This window comes from Mauremys mutica, chromosome 7 (genome assembly GCF_020497125.1).
Source record: "Mauremys mutica isolate MM-2020 ecotype Southern chromosome 7, ASM2049712v1, whole genome shotgun sequence".
In the NCBI taxonomy this organism is placed as follows: Eukaryota; Metazoa; Chordata; order Testudines; family Geoemydidae; genus Mauremys; species Mauremys mutica.
This window is the reverse complement of record NC_059078.1, coordinates 97,842,912-97,855,894: the sequence shown is the minus strand read 5'-3', so window position 1 is coordinate 97,855,894 and position 12,983 is coordinate 97,842,912. Positions and strand designations below refer to the sequence as shown.

Here is a 12,983-nt window from a genome sequence, read left to right as displayed (position 1 = left end):
ATAGTGGCACTTGGAAAATCAAACTAAAACTGAACAAAAAAGTCAATATTTTTAATAGAAGACAGCTAAAAATTCTAAAAAGAGAAAAAACACCTACATTTCTTTTAGTGGTTAAAGCACCTGAAAGGTCAGATATAAAATGCAGTCAGACATTACAAAACGTTTCCCCTTACTTCCACTACAGAAAATATAAAAGGCTCCCAGAAAAGGTCCCGGAAAACCTGGTTGGAATGGAGCCTGACAGAAGAGTAAGGAAAAGAGTCACAGAAACAGATCCTGTAACAAAAAAAAAATTCCTTAATCAATTCAGAACAAATATGTAGTGCTGTGGGTGAACTATCAGAGAAGCGCAGTGCCACAGCAGAAAAAAATTCCCAATAAAAGATGGTCAGACCGCAAAGTTCAGGGTCACAAAATGTATGAACCGCTAAATGAAACTGACAAGGCTGAGCTTAAATGAGCATCTCAAGGGCTAAGTGGAAGTTAACTGACCCAATTTGTTGGTCTCTTGAAGCCAGGCTTAACAGAGAGAACAGGCTGGAAGAAATTAAATAATAATCAAGCAATGTTAGTGTTTCCTTTCTGTGAGGTAGGTGTTTTATTCCTACAAAGCCTGCTGCCACCTGGCCTTGGCCATTTTGATCTCTCTCTTTGTAGTTCCACAAGTCCTAGTGGGTGGTAACAAAGTGATACGAAATTGAACAGAGCAGCCAAAACCCAGCCATTGATGCTAATGCTTGGAAAAACGAAGCACTCAGCTGAGAGATATGAGAGGCATACAGACACCAGGTGGACATGGCAGAACTGATCTTTCTCAGTTGCTCCTTGGAGACAACATGCTCTGACAAGCCTGAGGAGGCAGCGGCATAGGAATCAAACGTATATATTTTTTTCACAAACAGTTTCACTATGTCAGAGTTTAAAAAACAGAGTTTATGTTTATATATATATAAAGCTAGAAGTCATATGCACACAAGAAATGTAATGTACATCAGTATTATAACACATTACCTTTTATTCCTTTGGTCAGATTTCTCTCCACTCTCATCATCACTAAAATCAGAATCATAGCCTCCCCGGCCATGTACCTGAAAATAATTAAGAAATAAAGGAAAATGATCACAACACAATAAAATTAGAATCTTAGAAATGTAGGACTAGAAGGGACATCGAATGGTCATCTAATCCAGCCCTATGCACTGAGTTAGGACAAAGTCTAGCTAGAACATCCCTGACAGGTGTTTGTCTAACCTGTTCTCCAACTATGCGGATTCCACAATCTTCCTTGGAAGCCTATTCCAGTACTTAACTATCCTTATAGTTAGAAACTTTTTCCTAATATCTAACCTAAATCTCCTTTGCTGCAGATTGAGGGCTTTGTCTACATGGCACCACAGATCCAGATTACAAGGGTCTAAACTGTAGAGTGCTCCGTGTTGCACTCTAATTGCCCATGTAGATCCTGCTGGTGCAAAGTAAAAGATACATAGTTTCTCATTTCAGGACTGCATCAGTGCAAACTAGATACCTTTTAGTTCACAACATGGAACTATATCAACACAAACTAGGTATCTGTTAGTTCACACCAACAGAGTCTACATGGGCAGTAAGAGCACAACGTGTTAGTGAGCACGAACCACACTGGTACTGTCCATTGTCAAAGACACAATACTGGACTAGATGGCTATTGCATCAGTCTGGAAATTTCTACATTTCAACAACCATTATCCTCAGACAAAAAACTGGGAAAACAGGTAATCCTAACATTTTGCCTTGAAGGTTAACAAACTTGGATTCCACTGAACCTACAGGAGAATCAAATTTCAGAAACAATGCTCTTCCAGACTCCAAATGCTCAAAGCTATGAATTCTTACTTTTCATCAATTGTGGCAATTTTGCCCAGACACTCTCTTAGGTAGCCAGGACCAAACCATATAGTGTTTTATATATCAAAATCAACATCATCATCCCAATAAGCAGAAAGAATAGCAAATATGGCAGGCGACCAGCTTGGCTTAACAGTGAAATCTTCGGTGAGCTTAAACACAAAAAGGAAGTTTACAAGAAGTGCAAATGTGGACAGATGACTAGGGAGGAGTATAAAAATATTGCTCAAGCATGAAGGGGTGTAATCAGGAAGGCCAAGGCACAACTGGAGTTGCAGCTAGCATGGGATGTGAAGGGTAACAAGAAGGGTTTCTACAGGTATGTTAGCAACAAGGTGGTGGTCATGGAAAGTGTGGGACACTTACTGAATGGGGGAGTGATGATGGGGAAAAAGCTGAAGTACTCAATGTTGGGTTTTTTTGCCTCTGTCTTCGCAGACAAGGTCAGCTTCCAGACTGCTGCTCTGGGCAGCACAGAATGGGGAGGTGGTGAGCAGCCCTCAGTGGTGAAAGAACAGGTTAAGGACTATTTAGAAAAGCTGGTCATGCACAAGTCCATAGGGCCAGATGCAATGCATCAGAGGGCACTGAGGGAATTGGCTGATGTGATTGCAGAGCCGTTGGCCATTATCTTTGAAAATTCAAATTGTGATTGGCGGAGGTCCCGGCCGATTGGAAAAAATCAAATATAGTGCCCATCTTTAAAAATGGGAAGAAGCAGAATCCGGGGAACTACACACCAGTCAGCCTCACCTCAGTCCCCGGAAAAATCATGGAGCAGGTCCTCAAGGAATCCATTTTGAAGCACTTGGAGGAGAAGAAGGTGATCAGGAACAGTCAACATGGATTCACCAGGGGCAAGTCATGTCTGACCAATCTGACTGCCTTCTATGATGAGATAACTGGCTTTGTGGATATGGGGAAAGTGGTGGATATGATATACCTTGACTTTAGCAAAGCTTTTGATAAGGTCTCCCACAGTATTCTTGCCAGCAAGTTAAAGGAGTATGAATTGGATGAATGGACTATATGGTAGATAGAAAGCTGGCTAGATCATCGGGCTCAGCGAGTAGTGATCAAAGGCTAGATGTCTAGCTGGCAGTTGGTATCAAGCAGAGTGCCCCAGGTGTTGGCCCTGGGGCTGGTTTTGTTCAAGATCTTCATTAATGATCTGGATGATGGGATGAATTACACCCTCAGCAAGTTCGAGGATGACATTAAGTTGGGGAGGAGAGGTATATACGCTGGAGGGTAGGGATAGGATACAGAGGAACAGAGACAAATTGGAAGATTGAGCCAAAAGAAATCTGATGAGGTTCAACAAGGACAAGTGTGGAATCCTGCACTTAGGACAGAAGAATCCCATGCATTGCTACATGCTGGGGACCGACTGGCTAAGCAGCAGTTCTGCAGAAAAGGACCTGGGGATTACAGTGGACGAGAAGCTGCATATGAGTCAACAGTGTACCCTTGTTGCCAAGAAAGCTTACGGCATATTGGGCTGCATTAGTAGGAGCATTGCCAGAAGATCGAGGGACGTGATTATTCCCCTCTATTCAGCACTGGTGAGGCCACATCTGAAGTATTGTGTCCAGTTTTGGGCCCCCCACTGAAGAAAGGATGTGGACAAATTAGAGAGAGTCCAGTGGAGGGCAATGAAAATGATTAGGTGTCTTATGACTTATGAGGAGAGGTTGAGGGAACTGGGCTTATTTAGTCTGCAGAAAAGAAGAGTGAGGGGGGATTTGATAGCAGCCTTCAGCTATCTGAAGGGGGGTTTCAAAGAGGATGGAGCTAGGCTGTTCACAGTGGTAGCAGATGCCAGAACAAGGAGTAATGGTCTCAAGTTGCAGTGGGAGAGGTCTAGGTTGGATATTAGGAAACACTATTTCACTAGGAGGGTGGTGAAGCACTGGAATCGGTTACATAGGGAGGTGGTGAAATCTCATCCTTTGAGGTTTTTAAGGCCCGGCTTGACAAAGCCCTGGCTGGGATGATTTAGTTATGGTTGGTCCTGCGCTGAGCTGGACTAGATGACCTCCTGATGTCTCTTCCAACCCTAATCTTCTATGATTCTATTATCTTAATTGCACTAAGAAGCAAACTGGAGGCTAGTACACACTTTAGAGAACAAATACAATGTTATGACAACTTACAAACAGAGAATTTGCAAATTATGTCCCTTCCGCTATCCTCGCTTTGTCTTTTCTATTTACATTGCTAGTCCCTGCTCCAAATAGCTTATCTATTACTCTGTACAGTGCCTAGCAAAATGCTTAGCCCCTAGTGCTACTATAATACCAACAAACAGTAACAATAGCAGCAGAACCCATAAATAAACAGAAAGCCACATCCAGAGGTAGCTTCCAAGTTACCTTGGAAGAATAGCCTCACATAGAGTACATTGCAGTAACCCAATCTGGAGTTCAACAGTACAGGTAACTGTGTCTCGGTCAGTATCAGAAAAAAACAGTCATAGTGATCTAGCTACTGACAGCTGGAAAAATGCATTTCTGACTATCAACAATACCAGGTGAACGTTACAATGGTGCACCTACAGTGGCTACACCCTGACACTTGCAAATATCATATTGGAGAGACAATAGCATCCTCTGCCAGGCTGCTTGCAAGCTTGTGCTGAATACCACGGTCTTTGTGTAGCAACGCTCAAGGAGATTTTAAAAAAACAAATTTTTTTTTTTTACTTTAATTTTATTATTGGGTTGTTGGAGTTGTTTTTTTCCTTCCTGTTCTTGGTTTGAAACTACAGTTTCTCTCTCTCTCTTTCGTGCTTCCTTCTAGAAGACAGAGACAAGACTTGTCTGGAGCAATAACATCCCTCCAGGATTCTCCATGCAACTCAGTAAATTCCCGTTTCCCATCCCACACACTGTACTATATAGCCCAAAAAGGACATGTCACTTCTTGGGGAAAAACAGAGAGATGAAAAGTGGGTACTTGCTGGAGCACTGTGGAGAGATAAGTGGATTTAATTAGCAATACAGAGTATGGAAGGGATCAACTTGCTATTCATCCATTAACTAAAAACGCAGTTCTTGTATTCTCTTTATCACATTTCAGAAGTGTAGGAGATGTTGCTGAGACATTATCTGAAGAGTTGTAGCAACACCAAGTAAACTACATATATTGAGGAGGTGCACCCACATATATGTATTTCCTAATTAGCCATTATTATTTCTGTCTTTTATATTTTTCAGGAAACTTTCCAAGAAACTAAACAGAAAAAAAAAAAAAAAAAAAAACTACAGTTGCCACTCTACACTACTGCAGTGTCAGAGTAGCCAGCATGTGCTGGCACAGAAGCTGCAATGGTGCAATAAATCCTCCCAGCACAACCCCACAATGCTTAAACCAGTGATACTCAGATTGAGGCTCTCAAGCCCCAAGTAGCTCTTTGATATGTTTCCTGCACCTCTTTGAAGCACATGATATTAAAACACTGTATGACTCAATATTCAGTAATAACTGGTAAATTTTCATGACAATTTTTCAAGGTTATAATCCATGTATGTTTATTTTATTATTAGGGCTGTCAATTTACTGCAGTTAACTTAAATGATTAACTCAAAACAAAGTAACTCAATTTAAAAAATTAATCACAATTAATCTCAGATTTAATTGCACTGTTAAACAATAATAGAATATCATTTTAAATTTATTATAATTTTTTGGGGATTTTTTTCTACATTTTCAAATATATTCATTTCCATTACAACACAGAATACAATGTGTGCAGTGCTCAGTTTATATTATTTTTTATTACTAATATTTGTACTGTAAAAACAATAAACCAAAGAAATAGTATTTTTCAGTTGACCACATACAAGTACTGTAGTGCAATCTCTTTATTGTGAAAGTGCAACTTACAAATGTAGATTTTTTTATTTTTTTTAAACATAACTGCACTCAGGATTAAACTTTAGAGCCTCCAAGTCCACTCAGTTCTCCTTCTTGTTCAGCCAATCGCTAAGACAAACAAGTTTGTTTACATTTATGGGAGATAATGCTGCTGCTTCTTACTTACATCACCTGAAAGCGAGAACAGGCATTCCCATGGCACTTTTGTAGCCAGCATTACAAGGTGTTTACATACCAGACATGCTAAACATTCGTATGCCCCTTCATGTTTCCGCTACTATTTCAGAGGACATGCTTCCATTCTGATGACGCTCATTAAAAAAAATGTGTTAATTAAATTTGTGACTGAACGCCTTGGGGGAGAATTGGATGTCTCCTACTCCATGGTTTTACCCGCATTCTGCCATATATTTCATGTTTTGGAAGTCTCGGATGACAAGTCTCGGATGTTCAATTCAAGAACACTTTCATTGCAGATTTGACAAAACACAAAGAGTACCAATATGAGATTTCTAAAGATAGCTACCGCACTTAACCCAAGGTTTAAGAGTCTGAAGTGCCCTTCAGAATCTGCAAGGGACGAGGTGTGGAGCATGCTGTCAGAAGTCTTAAAAGAGCAACAGTCCAATTTGGAAACTACCGAACCTGAACCACCACAAAAGAAAATCAACCTACTGCTGATAGCACCTGACTCATATGATGAAAATGAACATGCGTCAGTCCACACTGCTTTGGATCATTATCGAGCAAAACCCGTCATCAGCATGGAAACATGTCCTCTAGAATGGTGGTCAAAGCATGAAGGGGCAGATAAATACCTTGCAACACTAGCTACAACAGTGCCATGGAAATTTTCAGGTGACACTGTAAATAAGAAGCAGACAGCATTATCTCCTGTAAATGTAAAGAAACTTGTTTGTCTTAGTGATTGGCTGAACAAGAAGTAGGACTGAGTGGACTTGTAAGCTCTAAAGTTTTACATTGTTTTGTTTTTCAGTTCAGTTATGTAAAAAAATAATTCTACATTTGTAAGTTGCACTTTCATGATAAAAAGATTGCACTACAGTGCTTGTATGAGGTGAACTGAAAAATACTATTTTCAATACCGTACTATTTACAGTGAAAATATTTGTAAACTAAAATAATATAAAGTGAGCACCGTACACTTTGCATTCTGTGTTGTAAATCAATATATTTGAAAATGTAGAAAACATCCAAAAATATTTAAATGATATTCTATTATTGTTTAATAGTGCAATTAAAACTGTGATTAATTGTGTTTTTTTAATCTTTTGACAGTCCTATTTATTATGTACCAATAAATTAAAGGCAGTTTTATTTTCAACTAAAGAAAACATTTTATCATGCTCCCTTTATCTGCTATACTGAGGGCTATTCTACATCGGCAATGCTAAAGTTTAACGTGGCTTGTGCAGTCGCAGCAGAGCACAGGGAGACAGTGGTCTAAAAAACCACCTCCACGAGGGGCATAGCTATCAGCGCTCAGAGTGCGGCTCCCAGCACTGGTGCACTGTCTACACTTGTGCTTTACAGCGTAGAAACTCGCTGCGTTCAGAGGGGCGTTTTTTCACACCAGAGCAAGAAAGTTGCAGCGCTGTACATTGCCAGTGTAGACAAGCCCTGAGTTTAATTTGCTCAGAAACATAGTGCAGTATGTCTCAATGAATAATTAAGGTTTAGTAAATACATTTTTTTCCCAAAATGGGAAAATGAAGAACCTGAAAGTCATCTAATTTATTGACCAACATGCAGCTTTTCATACCAAAAAGAATTAACTTTTCTTTAGGAACAGCAAAACAGAAACAGCAAAATGAAAACAAGTGACTCCAATTATGTTTAGTTACCAATTTAAACTATGAACATTTAAATCAGCCCAAGTTTTTGGCTCAGTTAAGAGGCTGGTGTATACATCTCAGATACAAATCACTACTAGCAAATAGCACCCACACCAGCAACCTCAACAGTACAGATCAATCATTGGAGAAGAAAAGGGAACCCATCTACAGTGGGGTGTGGGCACATTGGTGGAATGGACTAGGAGTAAAGACGTTAGCAAAATAAAGAGTAAAAAAAAATTTAATAAGTACAGTTCTCAAAATGATAAAGGCAAAAGCAAGAATATAAAGGTAAATAAGAAGATCAAAGGACCAGAAGTTTGTAGGGCACCAAAGAGAAGAATCACATTGAAAATTTGTCAAAGATCTTGGTCAGGAATCACTGACAAAACAAATGTTCACGCTTCAAAACATACGGAGTCGCCTCTGCATGTCACAGGCAATGTCAGAAGCGGCCAGCGAGGAGCAGGAGTACCGAGGACCACATCAGTCCAGGAGAAACGCGACCCCCGTCTAGAGCGAGGCCTCTCCCTCCCGCCCTGAACGCCCCTTCCCCGCGATGGGGGGTCTCCTTGCTGCCCAACCCCGGCGGGCGGGTCAGTGCCCGCTCGGGGCCCCGCTCCCCCCTCCCCAGGGAGCGCCGCGGCTGCTACTCACGGCCTGAGAGAGCAGCAGCTGGGCCGGCACCATGGTGGCCGGCTCGGTCAGCGCCCAGGGACGAGGGCGGGGGAGCGCGTCCCGCACGCGGACCGGCCGGTGGCTGGGCGTTTCCAGCCCCGACCGAGCGAGCGAGAGGCGCAGGCCGGGCCGGCTCCCAGCGGCGTCCCTCCGCGAGAAAGGCCCGGGCGGAAACCGGGGCCGGGGCAGGAGAGAGCCGGGCTCACGCAGCGCGGCCTTACGCAACGAGCGCCGCGGCCGGGCTGGCGAGGCTGCCTGGCGGGAAAGGGACACCGGGGGAGACCCCTGCGCGGGCGGGCGGCCGGGCCCTCCTCGGAGACGGGAACGCGGGGCTTGGCGCGGGCGAATGGGCGTGATTCGAACACAGAGCTGGTCTGAGGCCCGAAACTGAGCCGGGCTGGGAGCAGAGTGAACCAGGTCATTTGGGGGTGAAGGTTAAATAAAACCTCCTCTGCACCCGGGAGCTGTACTGAGCGTGCTCCGGAATCCCTTGTCCCTCCCTATGCTGCCGCCTGGCTCTTCCCACTCAGGCTTTGGCTACACTTACGCTTTGAAGCGCTAAGTGTAGTCAAAGCGCCAGCGCTGGGAGAAAACTCTCCCAGCGCTGTCCGTACTCCACCTCTCTGGGGCTTTGACTACACTGGCGCTTTGTAGCGCCGCAATTTGCAGCGCTGCAGAGGGTGTGTTTTCACACCCTGCCTGCAATCAGCAGCGCTGCAGCCACCTCCATGCTCCCCCTAATGCACAGCTACGATATGGCTTCGCTAGTGTTCTAGTGCTGTGTGACGTGTGTGAAGTGACTCCTGCAGCCGCAGCCCTTTGGCCTTGGGTCCTAACACAGCTGCAGCCCTCCTGGCCGCACAGGTTGCAGAAGGCTTTGGCAGGCACTGGCTCTGCAACACTATCCTGCCAGCCTAGGCTGGAGAAAGTTTACCCTACTGAAGACAGTAAAAAAGAAAACTGAGTGCCAGAAATATGCCAAGGTATTGAGTTAAAAGGAAAGTGCAAAGTAAATAGGGTTCCCTTCCTTCTCACTACAGCACCATATGGGGGACTTGGCCATCTCTCCCCTGCTGAGATGATAAAGCCCTAGGGGAATTCCTAGAGCAAAGGAAGTGGAATAATGATAGTTTGACTTCTATATTGGGGGGCAGATCCAGTCAAGCACATGGGGGGAGGGGCAAATTCTGTGCTGGCCCACAGGGACACCATTTCAGTTTGGGTTGGAGATGGGGCAACTTTAACTGTGATTCTAGGGGCTATTTAAGCAACTGAAAACTCTAAAAAAATTTTGAAGATAATAACTTAGAAAATATCTGACAGGAGCACTGTATCTAATTTCTATATCAAGAAAGAAAATTAAATAAATATTAGACCTGCTCAGCTCTAATACTAACATGTTCTGACATCAAGTTATGGCAAGTCACTTAAGGGACACTGTTTAGGTTTTAAAATTGTAATGTATATTCTTTCTCAGAGATACTCTTACTAAAGTCAGAAGGGACCATCGTGATTATCTAGTCTGACTTCCTGCACTTTGCAGGCCACAGAACCTTACCTACTCACTCCTGTAAAAGACCCCTAACCTCCGGCTGAGTTACTGAAATCCTCAAATCATGGGTTAAAGACTTCAAGTTACAGAGAATCCACCATTTACACTAGTTTAAACCTGCAAGGGACCCATTCCCCATGCTGCAGATGAAGCAAAAAACCACCAGGGTCTCTGCCAATCTGACCGGAGGAAAATTCCTTCCCCACCACTAATATGGTGATCAGTTAGACCCTAAGCATATAGGCAAGATCCACCAGGAAGATACCTGGGAAAGAATTCACTCTGGTAACTCAGGGCTTGGCTACACTTGCAAGTTGCAGCGCTGGTAGAGGCTTTCCAGCGCTGCAATTACACCCTGTCCACACTTGCAGGGCACAACCAGCGCTGCAACTCCCTGGCTGCAGCGCTGGCCGTACACCCAGGTCTGCTTGGGGTATAAGGGTTGCAGCGCTGGTTCTGCAGCGCTGGTCATCAAGTGTGGACACTCACCAGCGCTGTTATTGGCCTCCAGGGTATAAGGAGTATCCCAGAATGCTTTTAACTAAATTATTCCCTTTGTTTTGTTATGCAGCCTCTCTTTGTTTTGTTGTCAATTCGGAGCTCCGGGCTCCGTGCACCGCACCGGGAGCTGCTTATAGCTCCTGTTTGCTGTCATTAATCTGTAACTACTGTCAACAATGAAATGAGATAACCCCTGCAGGGGTTGAGTGTTTGCTTTGCTTGAGAGAAACGGGGGAGGGGGCAGAGGGGAGTATGTTGGATGCAGGTTGTTTGCAGTTAACAGTAAGGGGGTGGGAAAATTTTCTGATTTTGCACAGTGTCGGTTCCAAAAATCCACTCTCTCTCTCTCCCCCCGGTCCCTGTCACACTGCCCCACACCCCCCTCTTTTGAAAAGCACGTTGCTGCCACTTGAATGCTGGGATAGCTGCCCATAATTCATCACTCCCAACAGCGCTGCAAATGCTACAAATGTGGCCACACTGCAGTGCTGGTAGCTGTGAGTGTGGCCACACACCAGCGCTGGCCCTGCACAGCTGGATGACCAGCGCTGCAACTACCAGCGCTGCAGATTTGTAAGTGTAGCCATACCCTCAGGTCCCTCCTCATCTAGTGTCCCATCTCCAGCAATTGGGGATTTTTGCTACAGGCAGTTACCAATGGGCCACACACCATTGTAGGCAGTCCTGTCATATCATCTCCTCCATAAACTTATCAAGCTGTTTATAAACGAGGTCATCCAGATGTTTTTGTATGATATTGTACAATATTCTGGTCCTCCCACATATTGGCAATACCTCCCAACTTTGTGTCATCTGCAAATGTTATTAGCACATTCCCAATTTATGTGCCTAGGTCAGTAATAAAAATGTTAAATAATATTGGTCCTAAAACTGATCCCTGAGGAACTCCACTAGTAATCTCCATCTAGCCTGAGGGTTCACCTTTCAGTATGACCCATTGTAGTCTCCCCTTCAACCACATCCTTATCCACTGTTCAGTTTCTTCTCCAATTTAACTTTATTCTCCAATAATTTCTCATGGGGGACTATATCGAATGCCTTACTGACATCCAGGTAGATTAGATTTACTGCATTTCCTTTCTCTAAAAATCAGTTATCTTCTCAAAAAAAGATATTGGTAACTTTGTTACTGCCACTTGAATCCAACAATTGAAACAATTGTAGAAAAATCTACACTTTTACTTTCTATCATTTAGGCTACTTACTTTTTGCAGTTCACCAACTTGGAATAGATATTTAACTAAGAAGACATCCTAACAGCCCTTTCTTATCTTAATCACCTGTTAATCACTCTATTTATAAACAAAATTCCGACTCCCTCCCTCAGGAGCCCAAGCTGGGAGAAGTTTCCTGTCTCCTGTACAGAACTCATTACATTGCATACTCAGGCTGCCTGAGGTTTGCCCCCCCAAACTCCACCCCTGGGAATAATTTCCCTCAGTGACCCCAAGAGTCAGGGCTGGCTCCAGGTTTGTGCCGCCCCAAGCGGTGGGGCGGGGGGGGGGAAATGCGATCGCAGTCGGCAGTACTTCGGCGGCAGCTCCAAGCTCCACCATGCTGCTTTCTTATTTGGTGGCAATTCAGCAGTTGGTCCTTCCCTCTGAGAGGGACCGGAGAACCCGCCGCCGAATTGCTGCAGAAGACCCGGACGTGCCGCCCCAAGCACCTGCTTGCTGCGCTGGTGCCTGGAGCTGGCCCTGCCAAGAGGGGAGGTCAGTCAGTCTTGGATTGACCCTGAGCCATTAACAAAAAAAACAAGAATATTTGCTGTTGAAGAAAGTCCCCAGGCAGCAGCTGGAAAGTGATGGTTGGGATACTCCCCTCAATATGTCTTTGGAAAGGGATGTGGAGAGTGTATAGGTTTGGGCACCTTGCTTCATTCATGTCAAAGAGCTATCAGCCTAGGACAGAGGCTGTCAAACTTTTAGTTGGTGTGGCCACTTTTTGAGACAATACCTCAGTTTCTCTCCCCATTCACAATTGCATAAATCTCCTAATCTAAGGGTATGTCTACACTGGCAGAGTTACATCGCTGGCAGTTCCATCACTGCTCAGCACTGAAGGGAAACCACTGTTGTGTGTTCACACTGTCAGCTGCCTGCGCAATAGCGTGTTCACACTTGCGGCACTTGCATCGGCATTCAGAGAAGTGCACTCTGGGCAGCTATTTCACAGAGCATCTCTTCCTCTTCTGCTGCTAAGAGTTATCGGAAGGCAGAGGGGGTCATGGGGTATCCCGGGTCCTGTCCCAATGCCCCGTGATGCATTGCTTCGCATCCCAGCAATCTCTGTGCTTCCGTCTGCATTTGGCACCATCTTTCAACGGCTTGTGTACCGCGAGCTCTGCCTCTTTGGTCTGTAGGAATGGATCCTGCACTGTTGACCAATATGCTGCTCGCTCTCGCTAACATGTCACAAGTGGCAATGGAGTTATTCCTTAAACTACAAAGGCAAGAGGAGCTCAACACTGATCTCGCCATGCATAGTAGCTATGACATGAGATTCGTTGTGGCATTCAAGGAGTTGCTGACCACGGTGGAATGCCGTTTTGGGGCTTGGCAAACAAGCACTGAGTGGTGGGATCACATCATCATGCACATCTGGGAGGA

At 44.3% G+C, this 12,983-nt stretch overlaps 1 protein-coding gene across 2 annotated transcripts in view; it reads right to left on the bottom strand.

The window, feature by feature from the left end:
• The window catches only part of LOC123374102 (protein FRA10AC1), a 57,585-nt gene extending 48,856 nt beyond the window's left edge, over positions 1–8,729 (bottom strand). Inside the window, exons 1-2 of one of the 2 annotated variants that reach the window (XM_045023614.1) lie at positions 8,280–8,729; positions 1,012–1,088 (exon numbers count right to left, since the gene is read on the bottom strand). In XM_045023614.1, the coding sequence (XP_044879549.1) occupies positions 1,012–1,088; positions 8,280–8,312 (110 nt within the window). In that variant the 5' untranslated portion in view covers positions 8,313–8,729. The remainder of the gene's footprint in view (positions 1–1,011; positions 1,089–8,279) is intronic. The other variant, XM_045023612.1, reaches the window with a different exon arrangement.
• Between the last annotated feature and the right edge of the window lie 4,254 nt (positions 8,730–12,983).